The following is a 26,100-nucleotide window of genomic DNA, read 5'->3' on the forward strand; positions in this document are numbered from 1 at the left end:
GTCTAATTAGGATGAAAGCTTGGTCTTGGTGTATTTATTTTCTCTCAAATCATCATGACACATTTATTTTCTTTTATCGACAGCACTTTTTTTTGAAATATTAAGTAGGAAAATCTGTTGCAGGCTCAAGCCTGGCATATACTGAAGAATGGAAGAGTTTACAGCACACAAAACATGAAATTTGCCATCAGACAGAAATACAAGGTAATTCATTTAGATATGAAGAAAAATGTATGCAACACTATTACACTGGAGAGTTTGTGCCACTTCTAGGAGTCACAAACACTCCAGCAGAACTGATGACTCCAATGGGCCTCTGCATAGCCGCAAACCAGCTGTGTCAGGTTGTCATAGCCTCATTGCTTGCCAAAACAGTGGTGGCCAGCACATAACCCAGAGGCAACCAAACACCAGCTGGGTTGCCTGTATCCAGGAAGAGCCTTCAGAAGCAACCGAATTAATCAAACCAGAAATCCAAATAGATGAGACTACATTTGATAGTGTGAGATCATATACATTTGGTTTATGGAATAATTTATTACCCAAAATTATGAAATAGAAAAGGTTAAAAAAGAAAACTTAGAGTTTCAAGCTGTGTTGAGATTCTTTTTGAAACATCGAGATAAGCTCATGAAACAGCTCAGAGACCGCATAAACCACAAGAAGAGAGTGCAGGACTGGTGAACTGCAGGCAGCCAGTTACACTCAGGAATGAGAAAACAAGTCTCACCATTGTGGAAATAGATTATTTTCACTTCTGTGTTAAATGCTACAGAAACCACACATCAGCAGATATTTACTGTAGGGGCCACAAGGGGCCTACTGATGGATATACACCTCATGCAGGACCCTTCCCTGCAGCTGAGTACATCCAACACCAGCACCATGTAGGACTTGTGAATTAACCCCAGCCCAGGGGTGCTGACATCTTTACATGCTGCATGATTGGGTGCAGAAGTCCCCCCAGAAGAGGAGGCCCAGAGCCACAAGTCCCCTAAGCACCAGCCTTCACACAGCACAACCACTGCAGGAGGGAGGCACCTTCAGAGCTAAACCACATCATCCTACAGCCATTCCCGGTTTCTCTGTTTCCTAGAAGCACAAGGTGAACAGCCTCTGTTTACTCATCCTCTGGGCAACAGGGCCATCACAGGCAGCCACCTGCAACTGCCCAAACACAAGAATTAGGTCGTTAATGACTGACAGCTCAGAAGAGATGTTACCTTAGAAACACAAAATAAAATCATTAATGCTGGAAAAGACCATCAAGATCAAGTCCAACCATCTGCCCTACAACCCCATGAGCACTGAACCATCTTCCAATATACTACGTCTACTTGTTTTTTGAACACCTCTCAGGATGGTGCCTCCACCACCTCCCTGGGCAGCCTGTTCCAATGCCTCACCTCTATTTCTGCAAATAAATTTTTACTAACATCCAACCTGAACCTCCCCTGACAAAACTTGATCCCATTTCTTCTTGTCCTACCACTATTCACCACAGAGAAGAGGCCAACATCCACCTCACTTGACTGAATGCTCTTCCCTGGTCTTGCCTCACTCACTGAAGAGAGGGATGGAGAACAGACTCAAAACCAGAAACTCTGCTCTGGTGTATCTCCAAAATAACAGATAAAAACCTAGACTTCAGATTAATTTTTTTTCATATACAAGCTAAATTCTGATTTTGCTTAGTGAATGCAGTTCCAATTTATATCAAAGGGACATACTAGCTTTTAATCAGAGATGTTTTGATTCAAGCACTGCAAGTATCTTACCATTCTTACTGCTCAGAGGAAAGCATGTTGCATTAAAGCTACCTACAAATGTTCTTAAAACAATTTTTTGACGTGGACTTTTTATGATTCCCTCACTCCACAGCTGATCATGGCTTAGGAAGGCAGGGATCTTCAACCTCCTGAAATGGATAAAGAGGTAGTATTCTTACACATTCTCTCTTTACCTTGGGCCTGGAGCTCACCAGGAATTTTATTTCCTTCACCTTTCATATTAAGCTCTTGCTAAAAAAATAATTCACTTATTAATACATACAGAGGCAAACTAACAGTGACATGCTTGGAGGCTGCTAGTGTGCTGTGACAAAAGGAAGGCACACACACAGCTTCCCCCTCAACTGCTGAGTGATTTCAGCTTCTTGCTTGCAGGTGGGTTTAGTCAGAGGTGATTCACATTTGTCCATGCCTGAATTCTGCAGAATGACTCAGGCCCTCTTACCTTTAATGCAGTGCAAATACCAAACATACAACAATCAGCTTCAGTACTAATAGGCTGACACAATGAACAATGATTTTTGAAGGTTCAGGTGGTTGCTGTCTCCTTGCTATCCTACCATACCCTTTTCTGTCTTGTAAATCTTTTTTTTTACCATGTAGTCAATGTTTCAAATCACATTGATTAATATGTTCTAGAACTGGCTATCATCCTCTGTAAATAACAACAACAAAATAATAAGATCTACAGCAGTGCATCGAGAAACTGATTTTATTTAACCTGTAAACTAACTGCATTCACTCAAAGTTACACAACCTTTGGAACAGTGGCTTAATGAAACCAGTTTATTTGAACAGTGTCCATCACACCTCATTAGAATTACATGTTAAAACATGCCCTGATGCCCAAAACTCAGTCTCTGTAAACTGATAAAGAGAGGAGAGCCCAAGATTTAGTGCTGAAGTTAACAGCATCTGTCTAGTTCTCTGATGGGCCTGTAAATCAAGCAAAATACTACAACTAGCTAAATACTTTTGTACATGGAGAAAAGATGTTATCTCACAGGCAGGAGGCTGACAAATATTTCCTTATTAGCCCCCTCTTACTAGAAATAAAACCAAAATTGCAACATTTCTCTGCTTAAAGCAACCAATCTGATCTGCATTTTACAACATCATGGTTCCAAGGTCAATGTGAGACAACTCACCCAACTGTTCCTGAAGATAAACTGGAACATTATTCATTGTAAAAACAAATTACAGCATGTCCTACCCAATGAATTCCATTCAGCTAGAGAAATGAGAGAATAAGAACAAGGCAGACTGCAGGTTTATCTGGCTGTTGTGTGTCAAGTACTAGAGACCTCTTCTCAGTTAATACCTATTCTCTATTTCCAGTGGGGGTAATTATTTGGAAAAAGTAACAATTTTCTCCATAAAGCAAGGACTGTGTAGTATGAGAGCATCAGGACAGTCTTCAAAGCAGACTGGCTTCTTCCTGAAATGAGCAACTTGCTCTTTCATGAGGACTGCAATTTATCAGAGTTTAGGAGGTTGCACCCTCATCAGCAGATCTGGTTGGTCCTCCTTTGATGTGACCAGGGCACTGCTCTCCTAAAATGAGCCACTCTTGGCTGTAAAAGGCTGCTGCATAAGTAGTGTCACTCAGTCCCAATCTTGATGCTGTTTACAGTGAAGACATCCTAAACCCAGGACTCATGCAATCACCCATGTGCATGCTGCTGGAATCAGGACTCCAGGGAACAGCCTGATGCTGAGGCCTCTGGGGAGCACGTGGAGCTCCAGCCTGCACTGATGCCCAAAAATCACATTTATCAAAATAGGTATTTATGCTGGGCTCACTGCCATATAGTCCAAAATTATACCTCAACAGGCAGTTTAATTATGAGCATTCAGTATCCTTTCCCACTATTCCTCCTCCCTCATAGCCTATTAGTCATCCCATCTCCTTTGCTTTAGTGATGGAAAAAAAGTTGAACAGCATTTATGCCTTGCATGTTGCCTTGAAGGCAAAAAAGTTGGCAATCACTTCAAGTTCTTGCAGAAGAAAGAGCATAATTTTCACTTATATTCTACATTTCAGGTGAGAGGTGGGTAATCCTATCTTGAAAGATCAAAAAATCTCTGGCCTCTTCCAATTAAAACAAACAAACAAAATTAATGCACAGAAGAGTGACAAGAGATGGATGTGAGCTTTGTACACAGACCTAACAGATTCCTTTACAGAGTGCAAGGGGAGATCCAATGAAGCCAGCACAGGTCACACCACAGGCTGCACAAGCCCCCACTGTGTGTCCTGGAAATCCTCAGTGCCTGAAACCTGTGCTGTGCTATCAGAAGCATAAAGTGAGAGACTCTGTATATGGAGGGAGATGCTGCTGCTTGACATTCCCCAAGGGATACTGCCTCCATATAAATTAATATTCAAAAATACTAATTTTTTAATGAAATTAACATAACAAAACAGTCAAGGACTGGGAATTGTTAAGCTAGAGCTACTTTTTTGGGGTTTAGTTCCACCCAATGACCCTGCTTCTACATACAGAGTCACACATTTTTTTCCCCAGATTCCTGTTTTATTCAGGATACAGAATAGGGGGAGATCATCATAGAGGGAAATTATTAATCCTTACTATTCTGAGATGTCAAGTCATATTTAAGCACATTCAACCAAGTTTATACCAAAACCACCATATTCTAATTTGTATGATCCATTTGAAGACCGGTAATTCAGCTCCCCAGTAGACATAAAGCACTATTATCTCATGTGTACACAGAAGATCCAAAATGTAAAAAGCATATTCCAGTCACGTAGTAAAGCTGGTTTATTACAACAAAGAAAATTATACAGTCACAAAATTTGTTCTGTGGGCATCTAGTTCTTCTAAGGGCAGAGATCATCCTTGCCAGCTCTGCAATAACTTGCCTCACTCAACACAAACTCCTACAGTTAACGAGGCAATCATCTTGCCTCCTTTACTGCATATCTCACAAAAAGATCCATTCTGCATAGCGAAGGACCAGGTGATCTTTGGAAAAATGACAGAATATAGCTTCATAATTAAAACCTACTTGCATAATGGTGTGCAACAAAGGTTGTGTAAGCAAAGTAGACCATGCCAAATCATAAAGAATTCATTAAATTGTAACCTTATTCATCATTGGGCAGGAGTGAGCATCTCATAAAAATTAAAATATCTTCCGGAAAAACAATACTGTTTTGTAGCACAGAGGATTACCCTAAAAGGAGCTATATTCTCCCAAGTATTACAGCTGAGTAACGTGTACTGAGAAGGAGCTGCATTAACTATTCTAGACCACACTGAAACCTAACTTTCTGAAATACACTTTAAAAAACAACTCATAAAAATAAATGTCTGTATGTGGGCATTAGGTTCAATAGAGAGTGGTTATGAACCATAAAATATATGTGAATTAATGTAATAAAAGAAAGTTATTTATGAAAAACAAGTATTATGATAATGGTACTGTTTTTTTAAGGTTTGGTAAGATACAAAAAAACATCATTAAAAGATCTGTTCAGAATAAATAAAAACGGGTTGGAATAAAATTATTGCAACAGCAAACGTGACTGGAAGTTTAAAGAATAATGAACTTGTAAAAACAGTGCTAGGAGGTTTTGTGTTTCCACGTTACTGGATCAGTAAGTTAACGCTACTAATAGAAGACATCTCATTAGAGAATGTTAAATGAATTTTGAAAAGTGCAACAAGTTTTCTTAAAAGGCTATAAACGACACAACTCAAGTCTACCCAGCGCAGAGGAAGAGACCTATTTTACTATGCCCACCCTTCAAGGACTTCCACAAACAAGTACAAAACATCCCCAAAATAAACAAATAAAACAGGTAGACAGTGAAAGAAAAACAAGTCAAAAGGAAAGGAAACACCTAAGTAAATCATTAGCATTATGCTTGCTTAGCTAAAGCAAGGAAAAACAACTTTAAGAAAAACCATCAGATAACCAGTATGCTAAAATGTGCATACCTAGGAGGGAGAGGGAAGTACACATGTAAATAAACACCATTTTTTTAATGCAGGTTCTGAACAAAACAAGAAACTCCAGAAGATGCTGGCTAAAATAAATGCCAGGTGCTGCAAACAAACTGCGTCTTTAGCAACAGGGAGATTAGTGGTATTTTGTTATCCTCAAAAACAATGGCATAAAGAACCAATGATTCAACAACCCTAATATATCATCTCTCACAGGACAGTTAAGATAACCCAACAACTGGAAGTGTTCAGCACAGGCAGCTGGAAGATGTATCATAAAAAGGAAGTGAAGCTATCAAAACTCATTTAGAGATTACTGTAATTCCACAAATTCTACCCACTTTCTACAGAAAGGAAGTGGATACTTTAGAGCAGAACAAATAAAATGAAGCATCTCACACATTTCAAAGAGAGAAGACATACATTTTTTTTTAACAAGCGGTGCACTCTGGCATTGGTTAAAGGCTTATTATCATAGGAGCTAAAGCATCTGAAGCTGTAAATAAAAATTATATCAACTGGTAAAGGTTTTCCACCAGATGCTGCTCCTATACTCTCTGTATACCTGGCATTACAGATGGAAGCTGTGTGTACAAGACAAAAAGTAGCACTATGCAACGAAACCCCAAACCCAGCTAAGCTCAGCTGTAAGAATATACACAGTCCTTGATTCTACTGCTCAGGACACTGTCCTCTGCCACATCAGTATATCCACATGCTCTGCCAGTGGATTTTTCCACTGCACAAAAAGGGGATACTGATTTTGAGTTTCAGGCTCCATAGCAGGTATACTCTAACACTTCTCTGTCTTCCTCTCCCGACTCCTTCCCCTTCTTTCTGCCTCATTTGACCCTCTTCTTTTAGCTACTGTCACATCATTCCTTTCTCCTCTACTTGCATTCCTTCCTCAGCCTGTGCTCCTAAAGAACATATGGCTCAACAACCACACAGCATTTGAGGAGAAAGGATCAGTAACCATCTTCCATGTGGCCTCTAGAGACTGCACATGCAAACTTCAGAAAATCTAGGAAGCACAATAAGGAATTCACCCCCGTAAGCAGCAGGAGGCATATAACGAAATCTTAGGAGTGGTCTTCCTCTTTCTCATCCATATGCTGAAATGCAGAAGAGGGTTTTGTCAAAACATTCTTGAAAAACATTAGCTTTTAAAACAGACTTCTATTGTACTGAATCTCAGTCAAGCAAAGTTCTGCAGATCTATAAGGTACTAAATGCAAGCTCTTACAAAAAAAAAGAACCAAGTACTTTTATTATGGAAACCACCATCTTTCTTTTCAAGAATTACTGAAGGCCCCTAAAGCTGCAGTCATGTTGGATTTACCTTTCCATTACAAAGTCAATCTATACACCAATCTCCGATTCTTACCCTCCAGCACAAAGTTAGGACATACCCTTGATCTAAAAACCAGGAACTCTTACACTATTCTATTGGTAATCTTCCCCAAGTATCCTATTCCACTTTCATTTCCATTCAGTTTTCATTGCTTGAAAGGTATTTGGAAGGACACTTTTCTTTTCCTGCCAAGGTATAATCCTTTCCTTGAATAGCCACTGCCAACCCTACCACACATTTTTAAAACCTTGAGAGGTCACTGTCATTCATCAGCCACACAAATGCAAGGTTTTCGACATTTTTACCCATGCCTTCCTACTGTTTAAAGGAAATAGTTAAAGCCCTGTTTCATTAACCTTCAGGAAAATTATCAGGCAGGTTTTGCATGTGGAAGCCAGATTTTTTACTTTCAGAGGAAATACGCTGATGAGCACTTGATCCTTTTCTTGTCTAATTCATTTCTGCTCATTCCAATTGTCAAAAGTAAATTAGTTCCAGAAAGAGTCTGGTCATGTGCCAACCACCACTATCATTGTTATTGCCATTGAACTAGTCACATACCCATTTTCTCATAAACATGTTGCCCAGAAAAACTTGATTCTTATTAAAAGAAAAAGTGATGTGCAATGATCCAAACGTTAAAATTTGGAGTACGTTTGAGAAGGTTTAGACATACTTTCAGAATTCGTAGCAGGGACCCTGGTCTCAGAAAACTGCGAAGGGAAAAGTTACTAGAAAAACACGTGAGTGGAAAAGGGTAATACTGCAAAATATAAAAAAATGTGTACATGATTAACAACTGTAATAACTGCATAAGTTAGTACATTTTCAAGTTAAAGCTGCATTTGTGGAATGGTGTGACTACTTACATGCAGACACCTTTTGAGTCAGTTCACATTTTTTGCATGACTACTCTGGCAAATATAAAAAACTCAGACATAGAGCTAATAACTTTGAGAAGCAGAGTGCAATTCACCAGGACACACAGCATTTGCTTTTATTGATATGTAAGTAGATTGAGTTTTATCATCACCCAAATGCTACTGAGGATCCTGGGAGAAAGAAGCATCATTTAAGCTCATTATTGCATCCGAAGCATATTAGCTATGGAGAGAACACCTATGTTTGGATGCTAGAGGAGCATTTCCCATCACACAAAGGGGACGTGCCAGGAACTCCTGAAAAAGAGAGGAAGAAGTGAGATGGAAGACATATGGTTGGGTCTAGCAAGTTACACTCCACCTATGCTGTATTAACATCAGGTATTCATGTTTTATCCCACCTTTGGGACTTGGAAAAAGAAAAATCAATACTTTACTAATTAATAACATTTAAGTAAGCCAGAAAGATAATAAGCTGTTTCAGCATAGCATTTAATTATACAACACACACAAGAACTACATTGATTCAGGCCCTTAATTAGTTCAGTTTACTCTTTGTCCACTGTAATTAAAAAACTGCAAGTTCTTCAGCACAAGTAATGTGAAGAAAGGTTTTAAGTTCCTCCATTGAACAAACTACACTGGCACTGCAAAGGAATCAAAGTGGGTACTATATTTCAGTTATGCAAGACCTGTAATGAGAGGATAGAGGAAGCTGAAGGTAATTGGTGAGCTCAAACATGGCTATTGGAAGCTGTGCTACCTGCTAGACTAGTATGGGCAAGGCACAGAAGTAGTCCAGCAGTGCCCTTGGGTGTACTGGTGTTTTATTCTCAAATGTCATATTCAGTCAGATCAGCTGGGAGCCATTTCTCAAGCACTTGCAGAAAGAGGCTCAGCTCTGTCTCTGCAGAGGTGTACCCTGACATCCTTGACAGTACATATTAAGGAATGACTTTAATAAAACAAAAACATTATACAGTTAGAACTGAAAAATTGCTGGAAAGCATGCAGTCCTGCCAACTACTCTAACTCCCACAGACACAGTCACAGCAAGTTGATATCTTAAAGCAAGGCTCTCCAGAATTTATGGTATGTCCAGCAGTTCTTAGTTGGCCTTAGTTGACCAGATCTCTACCTGACATATGAACAACATGCAGCTGCTCCCATCACCCATATACACACTTGAATGTCTGGCCACATGTGAAGTCTTCTCCTGTTTCTATCACACACGTGATGAGGAAATGCCCTTGTTTTGGCTGCAGCAGAAGAGGAATCAGAGCACACAGCTTTTCAGTGTCCCTAAAGGAACTCTCATATCTCACTCCAGCTCGAGGTTCGTAAGGCACAGCTCTGCTCCACGTACCTCAATCTGAAATTAACCCGTAATTTCTTTTAAAATATATTTCATGTTTAAGGAGAGCTGATAAAAAGGCAAATGACATTGCCACATGGCCCACAAGAGATGCATGTTGGTAGTATCTATCTGTTAAAGATTTAAAAAAAATATTTCTTCCAACAGTCTCTCTATCTACCCTTGAGATGAACAGCATATGTTCTAGAGTTCTCTGGTGTACTACCAGATGGAGACTAACAAACAGAGGCAGAGGTGAACTTGAAACACTAGGGGATTTTATCATTTTTTTAAGCAAACCAAGATTGCCAATTAGCTTGAAACAGCTTTTAAACAGCAAATTTTGAATTCCTTATGGGTTAGCAAATGCAAAGCAACATCTTTTCCACTGAAAAAAGGTCATAACCCTTCCCAACATGATGGAAACCTCATTTTCTTAGAGCAAAGAAGGTAAGAAGTGTAATGATGTCTAATCTTCTTCACTGTAACAGTATTTGAAGTGAAATTTGTTTTCTTGCATGTTAAAAGACAAACAAGTAGTTTAGCTATATGCTCACCTATCCATCTGTTAAATATCTTGGTTTTTAAAAAGATCTCAAAGTATGAAACTGGATGATTAAACAAGAAGTGAGAGAGATTAAACCAGACAAAGTTTAACCTGATCCCCCAAACCAAATGTTGCAGCCATGCATATTCTTCAGAACTGCCCAAAGGAAAGCTCTCACACAACCTTCTGATTCCTCAGCTATAGGGCTTCCCACAGACTCTTCTAGGAAGCAACACATAGTCTCCTTCAGTCTGGCTCACACAGGTAACAGTAGCATTTCACCACCTCAGAATCATTACCCAGAGGAGGACTTACACAAAGCAGCATCTTTCATCTGTTTCAGCTTTTTGCTTGTGGAACTATGGCACTCTTTCCCAGATGGAGACTAACAAACAGAGGCAGAGGTGAACTTGAAACACTAGGGGATTTTATCATTTTTTTAAGCAAACCAAGATTGCCAATTAGCTTGAAACAGCTTTTAAACAGCAAATTTTGAATTCCTTATGGGTTAGCAAATGCAAAGCAACATCTTTTCCACTGAAAAAAGGTCATAACCCTTCCCAACATGATGGAAACCTCATTTTCTTAGAGCAAAGAAGGTAAGAAGTGTAATGATGTCTAATCTTCTTCACTGTAACAGTATTTGAAGTGAAATTTGTTTTCTTGCATGTTAAAAGACAAACAAGTAGTTTAGCTATATGCTCACCTATCCATCTGTTAAATATCTTGATTTTTAAAAAGATCTCAAAGTATGAAACTGGATGATTAAACAAGAAGTGAGAGAGATTAAACCAGACAAAGTTTAACCTGATCCCCCAAACCAAATGTTGCAGCCATGCATATTCTTCAGAACTGCCCAAAGGAAAGCTCTCACACAACCTTCTGATTCCTCAGCTATAGGGCTTCCCACAGACTCTTCTAGGAAGCAACACATAGTCTCCTTCAGTCTGGCTCACACAGGTAACAGTAGCATTTCACCACCTCAGAATCATTACCCAGAGGAGGACTTACACAAAGCAGCATCTTTCATCTGTTTCAGCTTTTTGCTTGTGGAACTATGGCGCTCTTTCCCCAGACTCCCTCCCCTCTGAGTCTGAACAGTGCCCAAGCACAGGCAACCCTGGGAAAAAGAAAGAGGACCAGGCCAGTGGATTTAATCCTGCAGCACAGCAGATGCCCAAGGAGTGCTTGAACATCAGCCCACCAGGACCACAGGGTTGGCAGGGGCATAAAGGAGGCACTAAATCACTTTTAGGAAAAAGTTGGCTGCAGAAGCTTTTCCAATGGCCTGCAGACAGTGGGTCCAGGAGACTGGTGGGACCCCATCGCTCATGGAACAGCATTTGAGCAGGACTTAAAGATATATGAAGTCAGTTGTATCACTCCCTTGACCCCAAGGCAGCACTTACTACCAGCTTGCTCCCCACAACGCTGCTGCCTGCCCAGCCTGGAAGCACTCTGCTCTGGGGAGGATATTCCACTACTGGTTACTCTCACGAACAGCCAACAACCCAAAATCCATTCTAAGGCAGAGGTTTACTTGTAATTCTCTCTCACCTGGGTCACGATATGATGTGCCAAAAATCTAAACTACTTGTGGCAACACCTTGATGAACATGACAAGATTCTCTTCGTTTTCAGCCCTTCTCCTTGGTGGGCACAACATCCACAGATGAATCTCTCAGATCCCAAACAAAACCCATTTAAATGTTTATATTTCTGCTGCTTGTGTAACAGGGAATAGGATCTGCAGTACCGCTGTGCATGATGCTAGTACAACTAAGTCTACAGTCACAGCCTTTGGGGAGAGGAAGGCATCACACAGGAGTATTAGAGGTTGCCAAGTTAATGATTTAAACAGTAGCCAGGACTAAGTAATACACTAATGCAGGGTGGGGACTGTGCAGCCAATTCTCATCACCTCCATTGCACCATAAGGTTTGCCTGTATCTCACAGCTCTAGGGAAATTGCTTTTAAAAAGTATGGCATCCTCATGGTCAGACTGGTAAACCCTGGTGCCTGGCAGTTCTGAGGTAATTCCCCATTTCTATCCAAAGCCTCATGCAGAGCATCCACACCAACCTAAAGACATGTCAGGAAAAGCAGCTCTGTTACCAGAGAGGGAACGGGAAATGCTGGAAAGAGTCTCAAATGTAGTTTATAGCAGGATGAAATAGGAAAAAGGTGACCCAGATGTGTCCTTGCACCTAAAGGTTCTCTGGAATAGCAGCTCAGCTTCTGGTCTCTGCCTTTCCACACCCCCAGATAAAGCTTGCAATCTCTGCTGCTGAGCAAAACTTCTTTGTGAAGTACAGCTGTGGTTCCAGATCTCTACAACACCCTTCAGCTTGCTAGATCTAATCAGATTCTGGCTGCATGTCTAGTAGCCAGAGGCTGAAAAGCTGTGTTGCTTTCAGGGGTCCTCAGGCTGTGCTTTGCCTGGTCTGTTGGGAGAACAAAGGAACAGGTGTCATCATTGCAACACATAATATAGTAAAGAGAGGAAAATACAGAAAATAAAATTAATTATAGGAGACAACTGATGAAAAAGGAGGTTATTTGTTAAAGAAAATTATTTCAAATTAGGAGAAAGGTTGATCTAGATGGCATGAGGAATTGCAAAGCATTGAGGCTGCATGGTCAACAGCAGACAAAGGCATACAAGCCACCTGGCCCTTTACCTGGCACAATAAATTTGGGATTTAACAAGAGCTTGGCAGTTCAGGAGTCCTCCAATGGCCCATGTATGGCCATACTGGAAGACTTTACAGTAGTACAGGCAAATCATTAGGTATTATGGCTCCATCCAGGACTGAAGAGAATCCAGTGCACTCCAGGGGCACAGCTTCTGGCTTCGTTTTCTCCAAAGAAAGAGACCTCAAAACTGCTCAAACCAACTCAGTCACCACAAGTAGGACAATTAGGGTGTTACTTCAAAATTCACTACAGTGCCAGAGAAAGATACCGATACAGATACAGAGCAGAAGTCAAGCCAATTCAGGGGTCAGATGCTTCAGGCAGGTCCTAAGCTGAAACAAAAGCATTCAGAGTTCAGAAGATTGAGTGTAGATCTGAAAAACAGCCACATTTGTGTTAACAGAAGCTTACAGTCAGCTTTTGTGAAGCCCAGTGCATATAGAAGCAACTGATGTCACCATTGTTCACATAATTCTTGTCTGAAACTTGTACCTCTGGAAGGTTTTTTAATTAAAAAGGATTTAGTGCTATTAAACAATAAAATATCAGAACCCCAGAGGAGGCATAATTGCAAGATGAATTGTGCAGCTCCACAGTTTCCAAATCCACACGGCGTTACTGGCAGCTAGCCTTCAATTATGAGAAGGTAACAAGAAAAAACACACAGCCAGTGACAGTGAGGTGTGGTGCCTGCTGTCCCTTAAAGGAATACTACTTCCCTTGGAGGTTTCTGCTCTGACTGGACTTTGGGACAGTCGCTGCCCTAGTACATCTCATGGCAATCTCATTGACTACAACACAGGTAACAAGATGTGCCAGGTTAACCTGTTGTAACTTCAATGCTAGCCATAAACTAAGCAGGCTTTCTGGGTTTTCAATAAAGGCAAGGTTTGCCCCAGGACACACATGGGAGCAAAAGCTTTGACCCAGGCAGTCAGAATTATGTATAATTTGCTTTCAATAAGCTTTGGCCATGGTCCAAGATTTGTGCTGGCAATTTCACAGCACAAATCCTTTTAGCAGTAACCTTCCTTCTGCTACTTCAGAATCTCCCCATGAAGACCTGTCCAACAGTGGTAGTTGCATAAGAAGTAATGGAAGCAAAACAGAGCTGGAGTGAAAATAGCCCATACAGATTTGAAATAGCTGTAATTTGCTCTTTCAAAGATGTACAAGCAGGATAAAAAAAGTGTTGAGGGTTATTTTGGGGGTGGGGAAGCAAAGCGTGGTGGAAACTAACCATGTGTTTTGATAATCTAGACATTTCACCTCATGTTTTTAAGGCATTTCAAAACGCCACTTAAAAAAAATGAGAAGTCTTCCCAGAAAATGAGTTTCACTATAGAGTCCTGAACAAAATGCTTTGTTCGACCAAAATTAGATTCCCCTCCACCTTCTGTTGGCCCCAGTGCCACTGCTTCTAATTATCACAATGAGCTTCCTCACTACATGCACAAAGCTATCTTTATCCGGCATTACAGGGACACAGATGACTTTATGAACTCCTACCACATAGTTACAGCCCAGCAATTTCTGGGGTTCTCACTTGCTAAGAGACCAAACCCACAGCACTGTGCTGTGAGACACATCAGCCACCTCTCATTCCACTGACAATACAGTTTAACCTGCATTAAAGCAGAGGCTACTCAAAATCTCAGCTCGTTCAGCTTCAGTGTGATACTGATTACCCAGATACCTCCAATATCCTTACATGACAATTTTCTGCTGAGTTAAGGAAGCATTATCACGATCAATATACTTGATGCAGTTGAATGCTAATACAGCTGCAATCACACCAATCAGCAAACTGATCTGCATGAGGGGGGGAGAAAAAAACTTACTCAAAAGAACTAAGAACAAAACCCCGCATTTCATTTGGGTGAAATTCCCACTCTAGCTTGCTGCACAGCTACAGATGGAAAAAACGGAGCAGCGAAATGCCACTGAAGAAACATGTAATAAACCAACCTTCAGGCCACAACTGAAAAGTGCACTGACAACCCAGCACCCAGTACCTCAGTGCAAGTTACAAAACTTAAGTTCCTCTAAAAAAACCCAGCAAAAACAAACAACCCAAGTTTAATTTCCTTGCTGTAGCAATACAGGCACACATGGTTTCAAGCATAAAATCTTGGGCTAATGTTGTGATCTTTCTTCTATTCAATTATAACTGACTTTCCCAGCTTTCTGAATCCATCCTTGCAGACAGCATGCCAAGACTGCATCTGGCAGGGATGCTGACACACCCACAAGGTAACACAATAAAAGAAGTTTCAGGCTTAGTGTTTCTGAAGAGACCTGAAACACAAGTGGGACAGTATTGATTGTCTCTGCTGCACTTAATAGGCTGCCTAAGCAAGCAGCGCTTTCAAAAGTGGCAAAAGACAAATGATTCAAGGCACGTGATGCTGTGAGATAAAACCTTGTAAGTGCATGCATTGCTTAGCACAAAAAACCTGTATCTGTCTTGGGAAAGACATGCACAGAAGTCTGAAAAGATGTACAACACTGGGAATACCAGTTTTATTCTGAAGTTTTTTAACGGATTCCCATCTCCCTGCAGTTGCTTCTGAACCTTAAGGTAAACAAGCAATCTGAAGACCTGGAGAAAGCATTAATACTGAACCCAGGCCGATGATGCAGTGATTCAGAAGCTGCCACGTGAAGGAAGCAACGAGAAAGTTACACCTCAGTGGCAGCAAGTAAAGAAAAGAATCTCTAACAGCATGTGCGGTTGGACAACACACACCTGCTGAGCAGGTAGGAAGTTCTCCATGTTATTTTCATCTTGCCACTCTGCTAAACAACCTGCTGAGCCACATCTGCTATTGAGATGCACAGAAGGGCAAGCTCAAGACTGACAGCCAGTAGGACGAGAAGAGTGGGACACAAACAAGAATAAAAGCTATTAAAGGTTTGCATAATCTGTATGCTCCAGCATTACAAACTCTTCCCATGCAAATTCTTTTATCCCCATCTCCTGTTCTGGCTGACACCAATGGAAATCGGTAACATCTGAAAGTAAGTAGTTACTGAGACTTATCTTAAAAAAATTAACAGAAAAAATAAATCACAAAAAAGTCAAGGCTGGAAGGGGATTCTGGAGGTTTCCTAGTGCAACACCTTGCTCAGAGCAGGGTGAACTAGGACAAGTTGCTTAGGTCCATGTCCAGTCAGGCTTTGACCGTTTTCTTTGAGGAAAAAGACTCCAAAACATCTCTGGGTCACCTCTTTGAGGTGTTTGACTAACCTCACAGTAAAATAGTAATATTTAAAGGAAACTTCAGCTATGCCTCCTGAAAGGCGTGGCTTCACATTTCCTTTTGCAGAACTTCACAGGATTCCTGTCAGCCTGATTCTTCAGCTTCTCAAAGTCCATCTGAATGGCAGCACAATCATGCGGTGTATGAGCCACTCCTCCCAGTTTTGTACGGTCTGCAAACTTGCTGATAGTGCACTCAATCCCATAATCCAGATCATTAATAAAAATGTTCAACAGTACCACTCCTACTACCAATTTCTGGGGTACATCACTAGGGACCAGTTTCCAGCTGGACTTTGTGCTGCTGACCACAGCCCTCTATACCCAACCATTCAGCCAATTTTCAGTTAACCTGATTGTTCATTTGCCTAATCCACACTTCATCAGTTTGTGGATGCAGATGTTATAGGAGACTATCAAAGCCCTACTCAAAATAAACAACACTCAGTGCTGTCCCCTTATTCATACTGGGACCACTGTTGTTTAGTATCTCCATTAATGATATTGACAGTGGCACTGAGAGCACCCTCAGCAATTTTGCCAATGACATCAAGCTGGGTGGTGCAGTTGATACGACAGAGGGACAGGATGCCACCCAGGAGGGACCTGGACAAGCTGGAAAAGTGGGCTCCAGTGAATCTCATGGGTTCAACAAGGCCAAGTGCAGGGTCCTACACCTGGGCCAGGGAAACCAGAGATATTAATACAGGCTGGGGCAAGACATGCTAGAGAGCAGCCCTGTGGAAAAAAAGACCTGGGGGTACTAGTGTATGAAAAGCTGGACATGAACCACCAATGTGCAATTGCAGCATCAAAAGAAGTGTGGCCAGCAGATTGAGAGAGGTGATTCTGCCCCTCTACTCTGGCCTGGTGAGACCTCACCTGGAGTACTGCATCCAGCTCTGGTACCCTCAATACAAGAAGGATGTCGACCTGTTGGAGTGCGTCCAGAGGAGGGCCATAAAAATGATCAGATGGCTGGAGCACCTCTCTTATGAACACAAGCTGAGGGACTTGGGCTTGCTCAGTCTGAAGAAGAGTAGACTCCAGGGGGACCTTATAACAACCTCTCAGTACCTGAAAGGAGCCTCTAAGAAGGCTGGAAAAGACCTGTTCATGAGGGCATATAATAATAAGACAAGGGGTAATGGTTTCAAGCTAGAAAAGGGAGATTTAAGTTGGACATTAGGAAAAAATCTTAATATGAGGGTGGGGGATCACTGGAACGGGTTACCTAGAGAGGTGGCGGAGACCCCATCCCTTGAGACATTCAAGGTCAGGCTTGATGGGGCTCTGAGCAATCTGGTCTAGTGTGAGATGTCCCTGCATATTGCAGGGGGAGTGGACTAGACCTTTAGACATACCTCCCAACCCAAGACACTCCATGATTCTATGATATATTGAGTTAGTGATCTTACCACAAAAGGCTACCAGGTTTGTCAAGCATGATTTCACCTTCATAAATCCATGCTGACTACTCCAAATAACCTTCTTGTTCTTTGTGTTTAGAAAGTTTCCAGAATTATTTGCTCCACCACTTTCTGGAGACTGATGCAAGATTGATCACCTGGAGTTCCCAGATTCTCCTCCTTGCACATCTTGAAGATAGTGGTGACAAGTCTTTTCTTCCAGTCCTCGGGAATCTCCCTCAATTACCATGACCTTTCAAAGATAATCAGGAGTGACCTCAAAATGGCATCAAATCAGCTCATTCATCACCTGTTAGTACATTCCAAGTTCTATGGACTTGTGTGTCCTGATTAAGTGTGCCATAATCTAATCATCCTCCACTAAGGGTAAATTTTCCTTGCTCCAGGCTTTACCACTGATTTTGGAGGCCTGGGATTACCAAAGGCAAGTTTTACCAGTAAGGGCCATGACAAATAAGGCAGCAAGTACCTCAGTCATTTCCCCATTCTTTGTCACAAGATCCTCATGTTCTGTTTAGCAGTGGATCCAGAGTAACTTTCCTATCTGTTTAGAAGCCCTTTTCATTGCCCTTCACATACATCACTTGTTAGATTCTGGGTGGGCTTTGGCTTTCCTAACCTTATCCTTGAATGATCAGTGTCTTTATGCACCTGCTCCATCACCTGTCTCTGCTTCCAACTTTTTATAGAAATGGCCAGGTCATAAAGAGACTTACACTTAATGCTTGCTCCATTTCAGTACTCCATCATAAACAGTATTTTGTTTCAAGTGTTTCAGTTTATTCCCCAAGAGATTTCTGGGGATATGGTATGAAGTCCCCCCAACAAACTTTTCAGACATTTGAAAATGAACATCAGTCTTAACTGAGTAAGCTTGGCTGAAGTACTTCATAGTTCATTATGACCTTCACTGAAAATGTTTTGAAGGTACTTCCCAAACAAGGTCTCATCTTTTAATTTTCTCCATTTTCATCAGGTGAAGAGATAGAAGCCCTGCAGTGCTAGAACCTATTTCATGTTCCAAGTAGGGGCTTAAGCAGGAACAAGTAATAGGCATACTTTAGTGATCAGTGTGTCCAATTTCCTATTGCTCTAGATCTTCCATTACAAAGCTGCTACTTCATCGTCCTGGCAGCCCATTAACATTCACTTTGAACACGACTCCATAATATGCCACGGAATAGCATCCTGCTATGGTAATTCAGGCTGCTAAATTGTGTAGCTGGCACCAATGCAAACTTCTTGTTTTGTATTAGACACTGAAAGGCCTCCTTGCTCCATTCTCATTCCTCACTGATAAAACTGAATGAGGTATATGCATAGTATGCGCAACAAGGGAACACGTCCAGAGGTTTAATGACTTTTTGAAATACTTGTGCAATCCTCCCTAGCAAGGGGTTATGCAAAATGCTGCTGTTCTTTTCAGTGAAACAAACATTGTTTTTAGGATAATTTTTTTAAAATCTTACTTCCAAAAGTATGAAAGACATTGCACATTGCAGTAATTTATTAATTGTATTAAACCTTGGCTCTCTCCAGCAGCACTGATGTTTCAAGAGCTGTTGGAAATCCTATAACTATGTGCAGGGTCTTTAAAGACTGCAAGTAAATAGGTTTAGAGGAAAGAAGTTTAATCCTGTGAAGAGTTTTAGATATCCAGAAAGATTAGCATTATTGGAAAAAATACAGCTGCATCCAATAGTTTTGTCAAGTAATTATGAAGCAAATTTTAATTTAGTACATTTATAAAACCTTGTTTACACATTCTGAAAGCCTAATATCTCTATTAGTAATCTGAAGAGGATTAGCAAGCAGAATTTTAACTTCAGAGGTTATCAAATTGGCAGTTACTACCAGGAGAGGCAGTTGAAATAATACAAGAGATAAGCTACTGTCTGTATTTCTAACTTCTGCACAATATTCACGTAGCAGAATACAGAGCAATACATCTGTGGTGTTGGGGACAACAGGAAGTCACACCAACACACATGTTCAGCACAAACAAGACAGAAATAAGTGTACATGTACATAAGGGTGCAAAATCTAAAGCTGACATTCAGTCCTTCAGAGCAAAAAAAAAAAAAGTTGCTTTGACTGCAACCAGTCAAAGCCTTCATCTTGCAGCATTCCCAGAAATAAGTTCATCACAGGAAGCAGGACAGAACACCCACTTTGAACCTTTTTGCCTTTACCTACTACAGGACAACCTACCACCTAGCTTTACTACTTTTATCTCTGTTTTCAAACTGCACCATTATTGTTAAGGTAGTCTTCAACAAGCACCATAGAAGTATTTTATTAATAGTCACCACTATTAAAGCAGCAAAAACACACGACAGCACAAAAATCCAAACTAAATACAACACTTAAGAACAGTCTCTTCTCTCATTTTCGCCTGTTAAATGGAGATAAAAAACATATCATGCTGAGCCTCATTCCTATTTTTTACATTGTGGAAAACTGACTGCACTCATAGCCATTTAAGCCAATATTAACCTTGCTATGACTGCGCAAGGAAAACAGGGCTGGTGAAAAGCTGTGCCTATAAGGAAAGGTTCTTACCTGCATTAGCCCAGGGGAGGTACCAGGGGCAGCTGACATTCACGTAGGTGCCGGGCAGCCCATCTGGCCAGCAGGCATAATTGTCAAATGTTCTGTTGCAAAACTTGCCTTCTGCAGAGAGATGGAAGGGAGGGTCATGCCACTACCTTGTATTAATACTAAAGAGCAGAAGATAAAAGGAAACATGGGCATGTGCATTTAAGCCATAACAGCATTATGCAATTAACCTTTGATTTTCTTGTCCAAAGACAGTTTATCCTCACACAACAGGACATCTGTTTCAGGGTGAAACTGAATAACAGATTAGAGTCTTTGACTCAACCAAGGGACAAGAAAGATAAATCTGATCCATTCCCACCTCTTCTGTTTTATACCCTTATGTGTCTCAGTTTAACTGAAAATCATTTTTGCTATAAATACTGCAGATAATCATTCCAGAGAACAGTTCACAGTTGTGCAGTTGGAAAGTCTAGCCTAATATATAGATCCATCAACTAAATATCCACACACAACCATAACTTTGCATTACAGCTTAACAACATGAGAATACTTCAACTTTAAATTTATTAAACTGTCATTCTTAGAGGGCAGCACTCAACCGCTCAACAGGATAACGGAGTGGAGGGAGATGAATGCTCCCCTGCCACTGTTATCATCAGCTACTGTTCTCACTCTGCCAAACAATGTATTTAAGAGAAGGAAAATTAAGAGTTTTAAAAGAATTCTTCACAGATACAACTTTAGACCTGTCTTATCTTTCTCAGTGTGTCACAAAAGCACTGAAGCATAAGAGGCTGCACTGTGTCCAGTTGTGAGTGTCACTGACAAGTCACCAGTGTCCTCTAAACACCATGACGCTGGCACATTGCAGATGCTCTTGACACATTACAGCAGCTCAACTACTAGGACAAGCTGCATCTCACTTTCACTCAGGCACTTTTTTCATTTTTAAAGCCATTTCAGTCCTTTACAATGTTCAAAATAATTTATGCCAACTTTAAGGCATACAAACCACTAGGTTGATGTGGACAGCATGATCCCAGATTTTCTAAAGCCCGCCCTACCGTGACCCCTAAAAGTTTCAGAGGTATTACACTTTGTGTGCTGCTTTGATGTGCTACAGCCACCACGTGCCACTGCAAAACACTCTGGACCTAAAGACTAACACTTAACAATGAAATTGTTTTATAAAATGCTTCTTCAGCTCCCCACAGAGAGTACTGAGAAGCAAATGGGGTAAAGAAGAAATGGACTGGAAAGTAAGCTGAAGAAGTATTTTCAAGTTCATAATCACTCCCTTGCTACCGTTATCATATATTTTAAAAATTAATACATGCTATCTCTACCAAACAGGCTTACCTGCCACAATGGGGGGTGCCTCATACAAGTACTTCAAGCATTGGAGCTGATATTCCTTCCACTTCTGCATAACTCCCGACAGGGACCCATCCGTACTCTGAAAGAGAAATCATGAGTCTCAGACATTGCAGGCATTTAAACTGGGTCTTTCATGCAGCCTGAGTCGGCAAGTGTGAAAATGATTACTACAAGCCAAAACAGCACTGCTTATTGTAAAGGGCACAAGATGCTCCTATGCATTTTCTTGATAGCAACCAAGAAATTCCTTTCTATTTGTACCACAAGGAACCAAATAACCCCACAAACAGCTATACTGTGTCCTCACTGAAACCCAGACTGAGCTGCCCTTGCTCTCTTGAACATGCCCCAGTTGTGTGATTTAGTATGTCATTAAAAGATAGAGCCAGGAGCAAATCCTTTTAGGAGAGATTTTCTTTCCAACAGCTGTATTTCTGCTGTCCTATAAATAAGACAAAGTTAATTCACTGTATTCAGCAGATACTCTGCAAGTATTCTTCCAGAACGTGGATGAAAGGTTTTCCAGCTCTGCTTTTGTTCCATGAACAAAAGCTTTTCCCCTCATCCAGCATATTTTTCCTGAAGCCACAGAAAGAGCAGGGACCTCCTTTTTGCACAGTTTGACAGGCAGCACGTTCCACCACCAACTACCTCAAGTACTGAGAGGGCAAGGGAAAAGCATGTACAAACTCCAAGGAAATTAGCTCTACTAAACTGCTAAATTTAGCACTGGCTACTCACTCAACCCTAGTAGATGCCTCACCCAGCTCAGAGAGGCTCCGTTAACATATTGCATTTAAGTAAAAAGACATCAGTTCTTCTCTCCCCTCTCCACATTTGAATCAATTGAACTACAAATGTCAGGATTAGCAAGCTGGAAGTGATCAATAACACAGCTAACTCAGCATTCTTGTTCCTGAGAAAGGCCCAACATGGATGTGTCTGACATACAATCAACAGCATGAACCTAATGGTACAATATGCTAACATTGAGTGAAAGAAAATTAATTTCATCCCAGCTGTCGATCAATTTATTAAGTGAAGCATGAAGGTAAATAATCCTTGTAATTTTACTCTCACAGCTTCAACTGCTAATTTTTGGTTTCCATTTGTGCTTCTAAACCTTTTTAAGATAGTAAGAAGGAAACCAGGCTATGGGAAGGATTGTTTTAAAACAAAGAAGTAATTATAAATCTTAATGCATTTCAGGAAAGCCAAACTGAGTGCTGTCCACTGCAACCAACATGACTAAAATATAAACACCAGTGCAATCACCTTGATATAAAGAAACAGAAGCAGAACTGGCATTTTTGTACTATAGACCTCTGAAATTCTTCCTCTTATCTCACATTCTTCTATTTTAAAAAAAGTGTTAGGAAACAAAACACCATATGCATCAAGCTTCTGTCTGGATTAAGCCACTACATTTAATTACAAAGGTGCTCTTGTATATGTGATGTGAAGTACAACATTTAGTAGGTACAAGTGTGTTTCACAAATAACTGCCTGTATTTATATGCAACTTAACTGTAGCTCCCCCTGAAGTAAAAACAAGTGCAAGCCTGCTCTTTGAAACTCTGACTCTAGTATGCCCAATTTAAATAATCTTATCTATGCCAATAAATGCTGCCAAAGTTTGTCTGTGCTGAAGTCCCTAGTGTAAATGTAATGCATTCTATTGAGTTTCAACCTCATGTGCCTATGCAAACCCACAAACCTGTAGCATACTGATCTATGCTCAACATACCTGAAGGAGAAAACATCACCACAGGTGGGTATAGCAAAACACATAACCACTAACTAAAACTAAAATGCCATCTATGCAGGCCAAATAAGAATGGATGACCAGAATACGGGGAGAGGGACCAACTTTCAAACCTAAGTTTCTTTCAAGTAGTCTTTAAAACTAGCTTTCAAGTTATGCATTGTTTAAAAGGTCTCAATTTTACAAGGGTGGTTATAGAAGTTATACAGGACTTTTTCACCATCCTCTCATCACCAGATTAACACTTAAAAAAATATATTAGAGGGAATGTTGTCAGAATGAACCCTTAAACTATAATTCAGAGTAGTTTCAGAAGCTACTAAGTGTCACACATCTTCCCAGAAGTAACTGTTGGTCATGTATGCAAATGACCACATCAAGTTACTCCAAATTCGGCTTTTAAAATTGCTGCAAGATAACGATGCATACAGATTTTCATTTACAAACAGGACTCTTATCTTTAAAAATATCCTGAAAATATTCTAAAACTGCTTGCACTAAGCAAATGAGTTCCTTTGGAGTCAGCAAGCCTTGAAGTATTTTCTATTAAATGATGTTTTTATCTACTGCCTTCATGAAAGCAGAAGTAACCAGCTTGAATTACAGTTTAGGAAGAAAAAAACCTCTCTGCCTCCATTTAATGAAAAAGTAGAAACATTCTGCTTATACTGTTTTCTCATAATGTGAGAAGACATCTAACAAGCAGATTAGCAAACTGTAAGAGTAAAATAATTAGATATGCCTTTTCATGGAGGTGACTGATTTGGTAGACGGTTTTCTATTATCTATAGTCTGTTGCAATATGACAATTAAATTTAAGCTCCAAGATTACACCCTTTGTTCTCTGTATGCAACTTTTTACTCTGGTTCAGCTACACACCACCTTTTGTTTTCAAACTGATTGAAATATATGCTAATCCCCACTTTTCAGAGATTTTGGCCTATATGTACAAGAATCACAGTACACAGTGCCACAGATTTACGTGAGTAGTCATTCCAATATGGAGATACCATATTTCCTTGAAGTGATTTAATTCCTTCTGCAACACCAAAACAAACATATGAGAACAAGGTTCCTGGGTCCATACCCAAAATTTGGAGAAAACCACAAAAGATCAAATAGTTTTATGTTTAACTGTTACAGAAAAAAGAAAATCCCAACACTAAACCAAAACACCCAGCACTGAACTTCGTATTAAGATGGTCCTTTGACCCACTGTCACCCCATGACAAAACAATCTTATTGAGGATCAGTTCTTCTAGTATAACACCTCTTAAAAACTAAGAGATTCTGGGAGTACATCAGTATGGGAGCAGGCTTTATTGATCAAACTCCCCTCATTCCCCCAAAAAGGTGGGATTTAACTTGATTTTGTAACTACTTTGTTCAACTTGTGTAATGAATTAATCTGAATCTGTTATACCCAACATCTCTTAACAGTCCAGCTACTCTCCCTTTAGTACTGAAGCTATGTCAAAGGAGAAGGTAAATCAAAATTTGCAGTGCTCTCTGTACTATGGATTGTACAAAAGGAATATCATTACAGACACTTAAGGAATACCTTTTCCAAGACCATAATTCAGGATATCTGACATACCCATGATTTCCATACTTCCTGCATTCTCCTCCCATATTACATTGCCCAGTATCAAATTTAATGTAGTTATCTGATATTAATGAAGACTAAACAACCCTTTGAGGTAAAGGTCATTATTCTCAGTCCTTTCTGAGGACTGCTTGACTTACATCAGCTGATACAACATTAATTATGCTTCCCAAGTAATATTTTACATGACACTTCGTCAACAGTTGGATCACTCTGGACAAATCCCTCAACCTTCAGAAAAAACAAACAGGGGATCAAAACAACTGTTGTTTCAGAGAAAAGTCTATTGCCAGCTTCTAGGAGCTTTTCCTGTAAATGCCTCCGTTCCTTAGTTACTAATGAACCAATGACTTCAGTAGCTCAAGAGCACCAGAAAAAGAAACCTTTCAGCATCCTCCCTGCTAGTGAAAAGCAGCGTATGAGCTCCCACAACAGGAGCTACTGGGTTCAGAGAGAAGCTCCTGAGCAACATCCATCAGCTGAGTTTTCTCTTAGGCTGCAACTGCTTAGCACTTACGAGACCTTCAAGGAAAACAAGAAGTCCAACAACTTGGATAAAGAGAAATTTTGAAAACAGTGTTTCACCAGCTGTCTCACCATGTTCTGTCACTGTTTGAACACTTCAGTTTTCATAGCATCAAGCTTTCGAACTAAAAGCTGCAAGAGCAAGCTCTCATCAGACACTTAGATCCACTCAATGCGCAGAAGACACACTGTCCCTCTGCCTGTTTTAGAGCTGCTCAGCTCAGACTGACAGCACATCTCCGATCCTGAACAGTAACCCCAGACTTTCAATAACTTCCCAAAAACCACAAGATTGCCCCTCATTCCATTTCATCCTTGCCTGAGCAGCTTCAAAATAGTACTTCAACCCATTCAAAGAGCATTCTGAAAGAACAAACAAAACTCCTGTCAAAGACAATAAGCATAAGAACTATGTGGAATGTTTTTCCATTCAGTTTGTTGTTGTTCTTTCATTCGTTTGTTTTAAATCAGAAGCTGAATCTCAGCATTCTTCTCCCTCCTCTGTAAATAACTGTGGCCCCTTATCTTGGCCTGTCTGCCCTCATGTCTTTTTCTTCCTTTTAGACAGCTGCAGAAGGAAGGGTTGGCTGTGCTCAATCCCATAATGGTCTATAATAGCACAATGTACTCATCATCACCACCCCTCCCCTCATTCAGCACCTCTTCTTACTAGATCAAGAAAAAAAGGATAAGCATATATATCTCCTAAAGCAGGTCTGGCAATGCAGATTTCTAAATGCAGAATGCTTCTGCCTGGAGTCGCAAATAAGGCATTTAAAAAAAAAAAAAAAACAAAACTGACTTGAGACACATCCCTTCTTCTCAGTTCTTCTTCTTTTGACTAGGTACAGGCAACTCCCAGTTCAGCTGACTTATTGTTTCACAATTTGTTCCAAATACATAAACTGTCCAAAAAGGCAGAAGAATTTAGCCCTGACCACAAGGGTTTCCACTCCAGGACCAAACATCCCAGG

General features: G+C 40.5%; 1 protein-coding gene across 1 annotated transcript in view; it reads right to left on the reverse strand.

The window, feature by feature from the left end:
• GLP1R (glucagon-like peptide 1 receptor) overlaps positions 1-21,302 on the reverse strand; it is a 54,219-nt gene extending 32,917 nt beyond the window's left edge. Inside the window, exons 1-2 of the mRNA XM_010005988.1 lie at positions 21,212-21,302; positions 19,853-19,963 (exon numbers count right to left, since the gene is read on the reverse strand). Of these exons, the coding sequence (XP_010004290.1) occupies positions 19,853-19,963; positions 21,212-21,281 (181 nt within the window). The 5' untranslated portion in view covers positions 21,282-21,302. The remainder of the gene's footprint in view (positions 1-19,852; positions 19,964-21,211) is intronic.
• Between the last annotated feature and the right edge of the window lie 4,798 nt (positions 21,303-26,100).

The sequence above is a fragment of the Chaetura pelagica genome, unplaced genomic scaffold (assembly GCF_000747805.2).
Source record: "Chaetura pelagica isolate M959 unplaced genomic scaffold, ChaPel_1.0 scaffold271, whole genome shotgun sequence".
NCBI lineage: Eukaryota > Metazoa > Chordata > Aves > Apodiformes > Apodidae > Chaetura > Chaetura pelagica.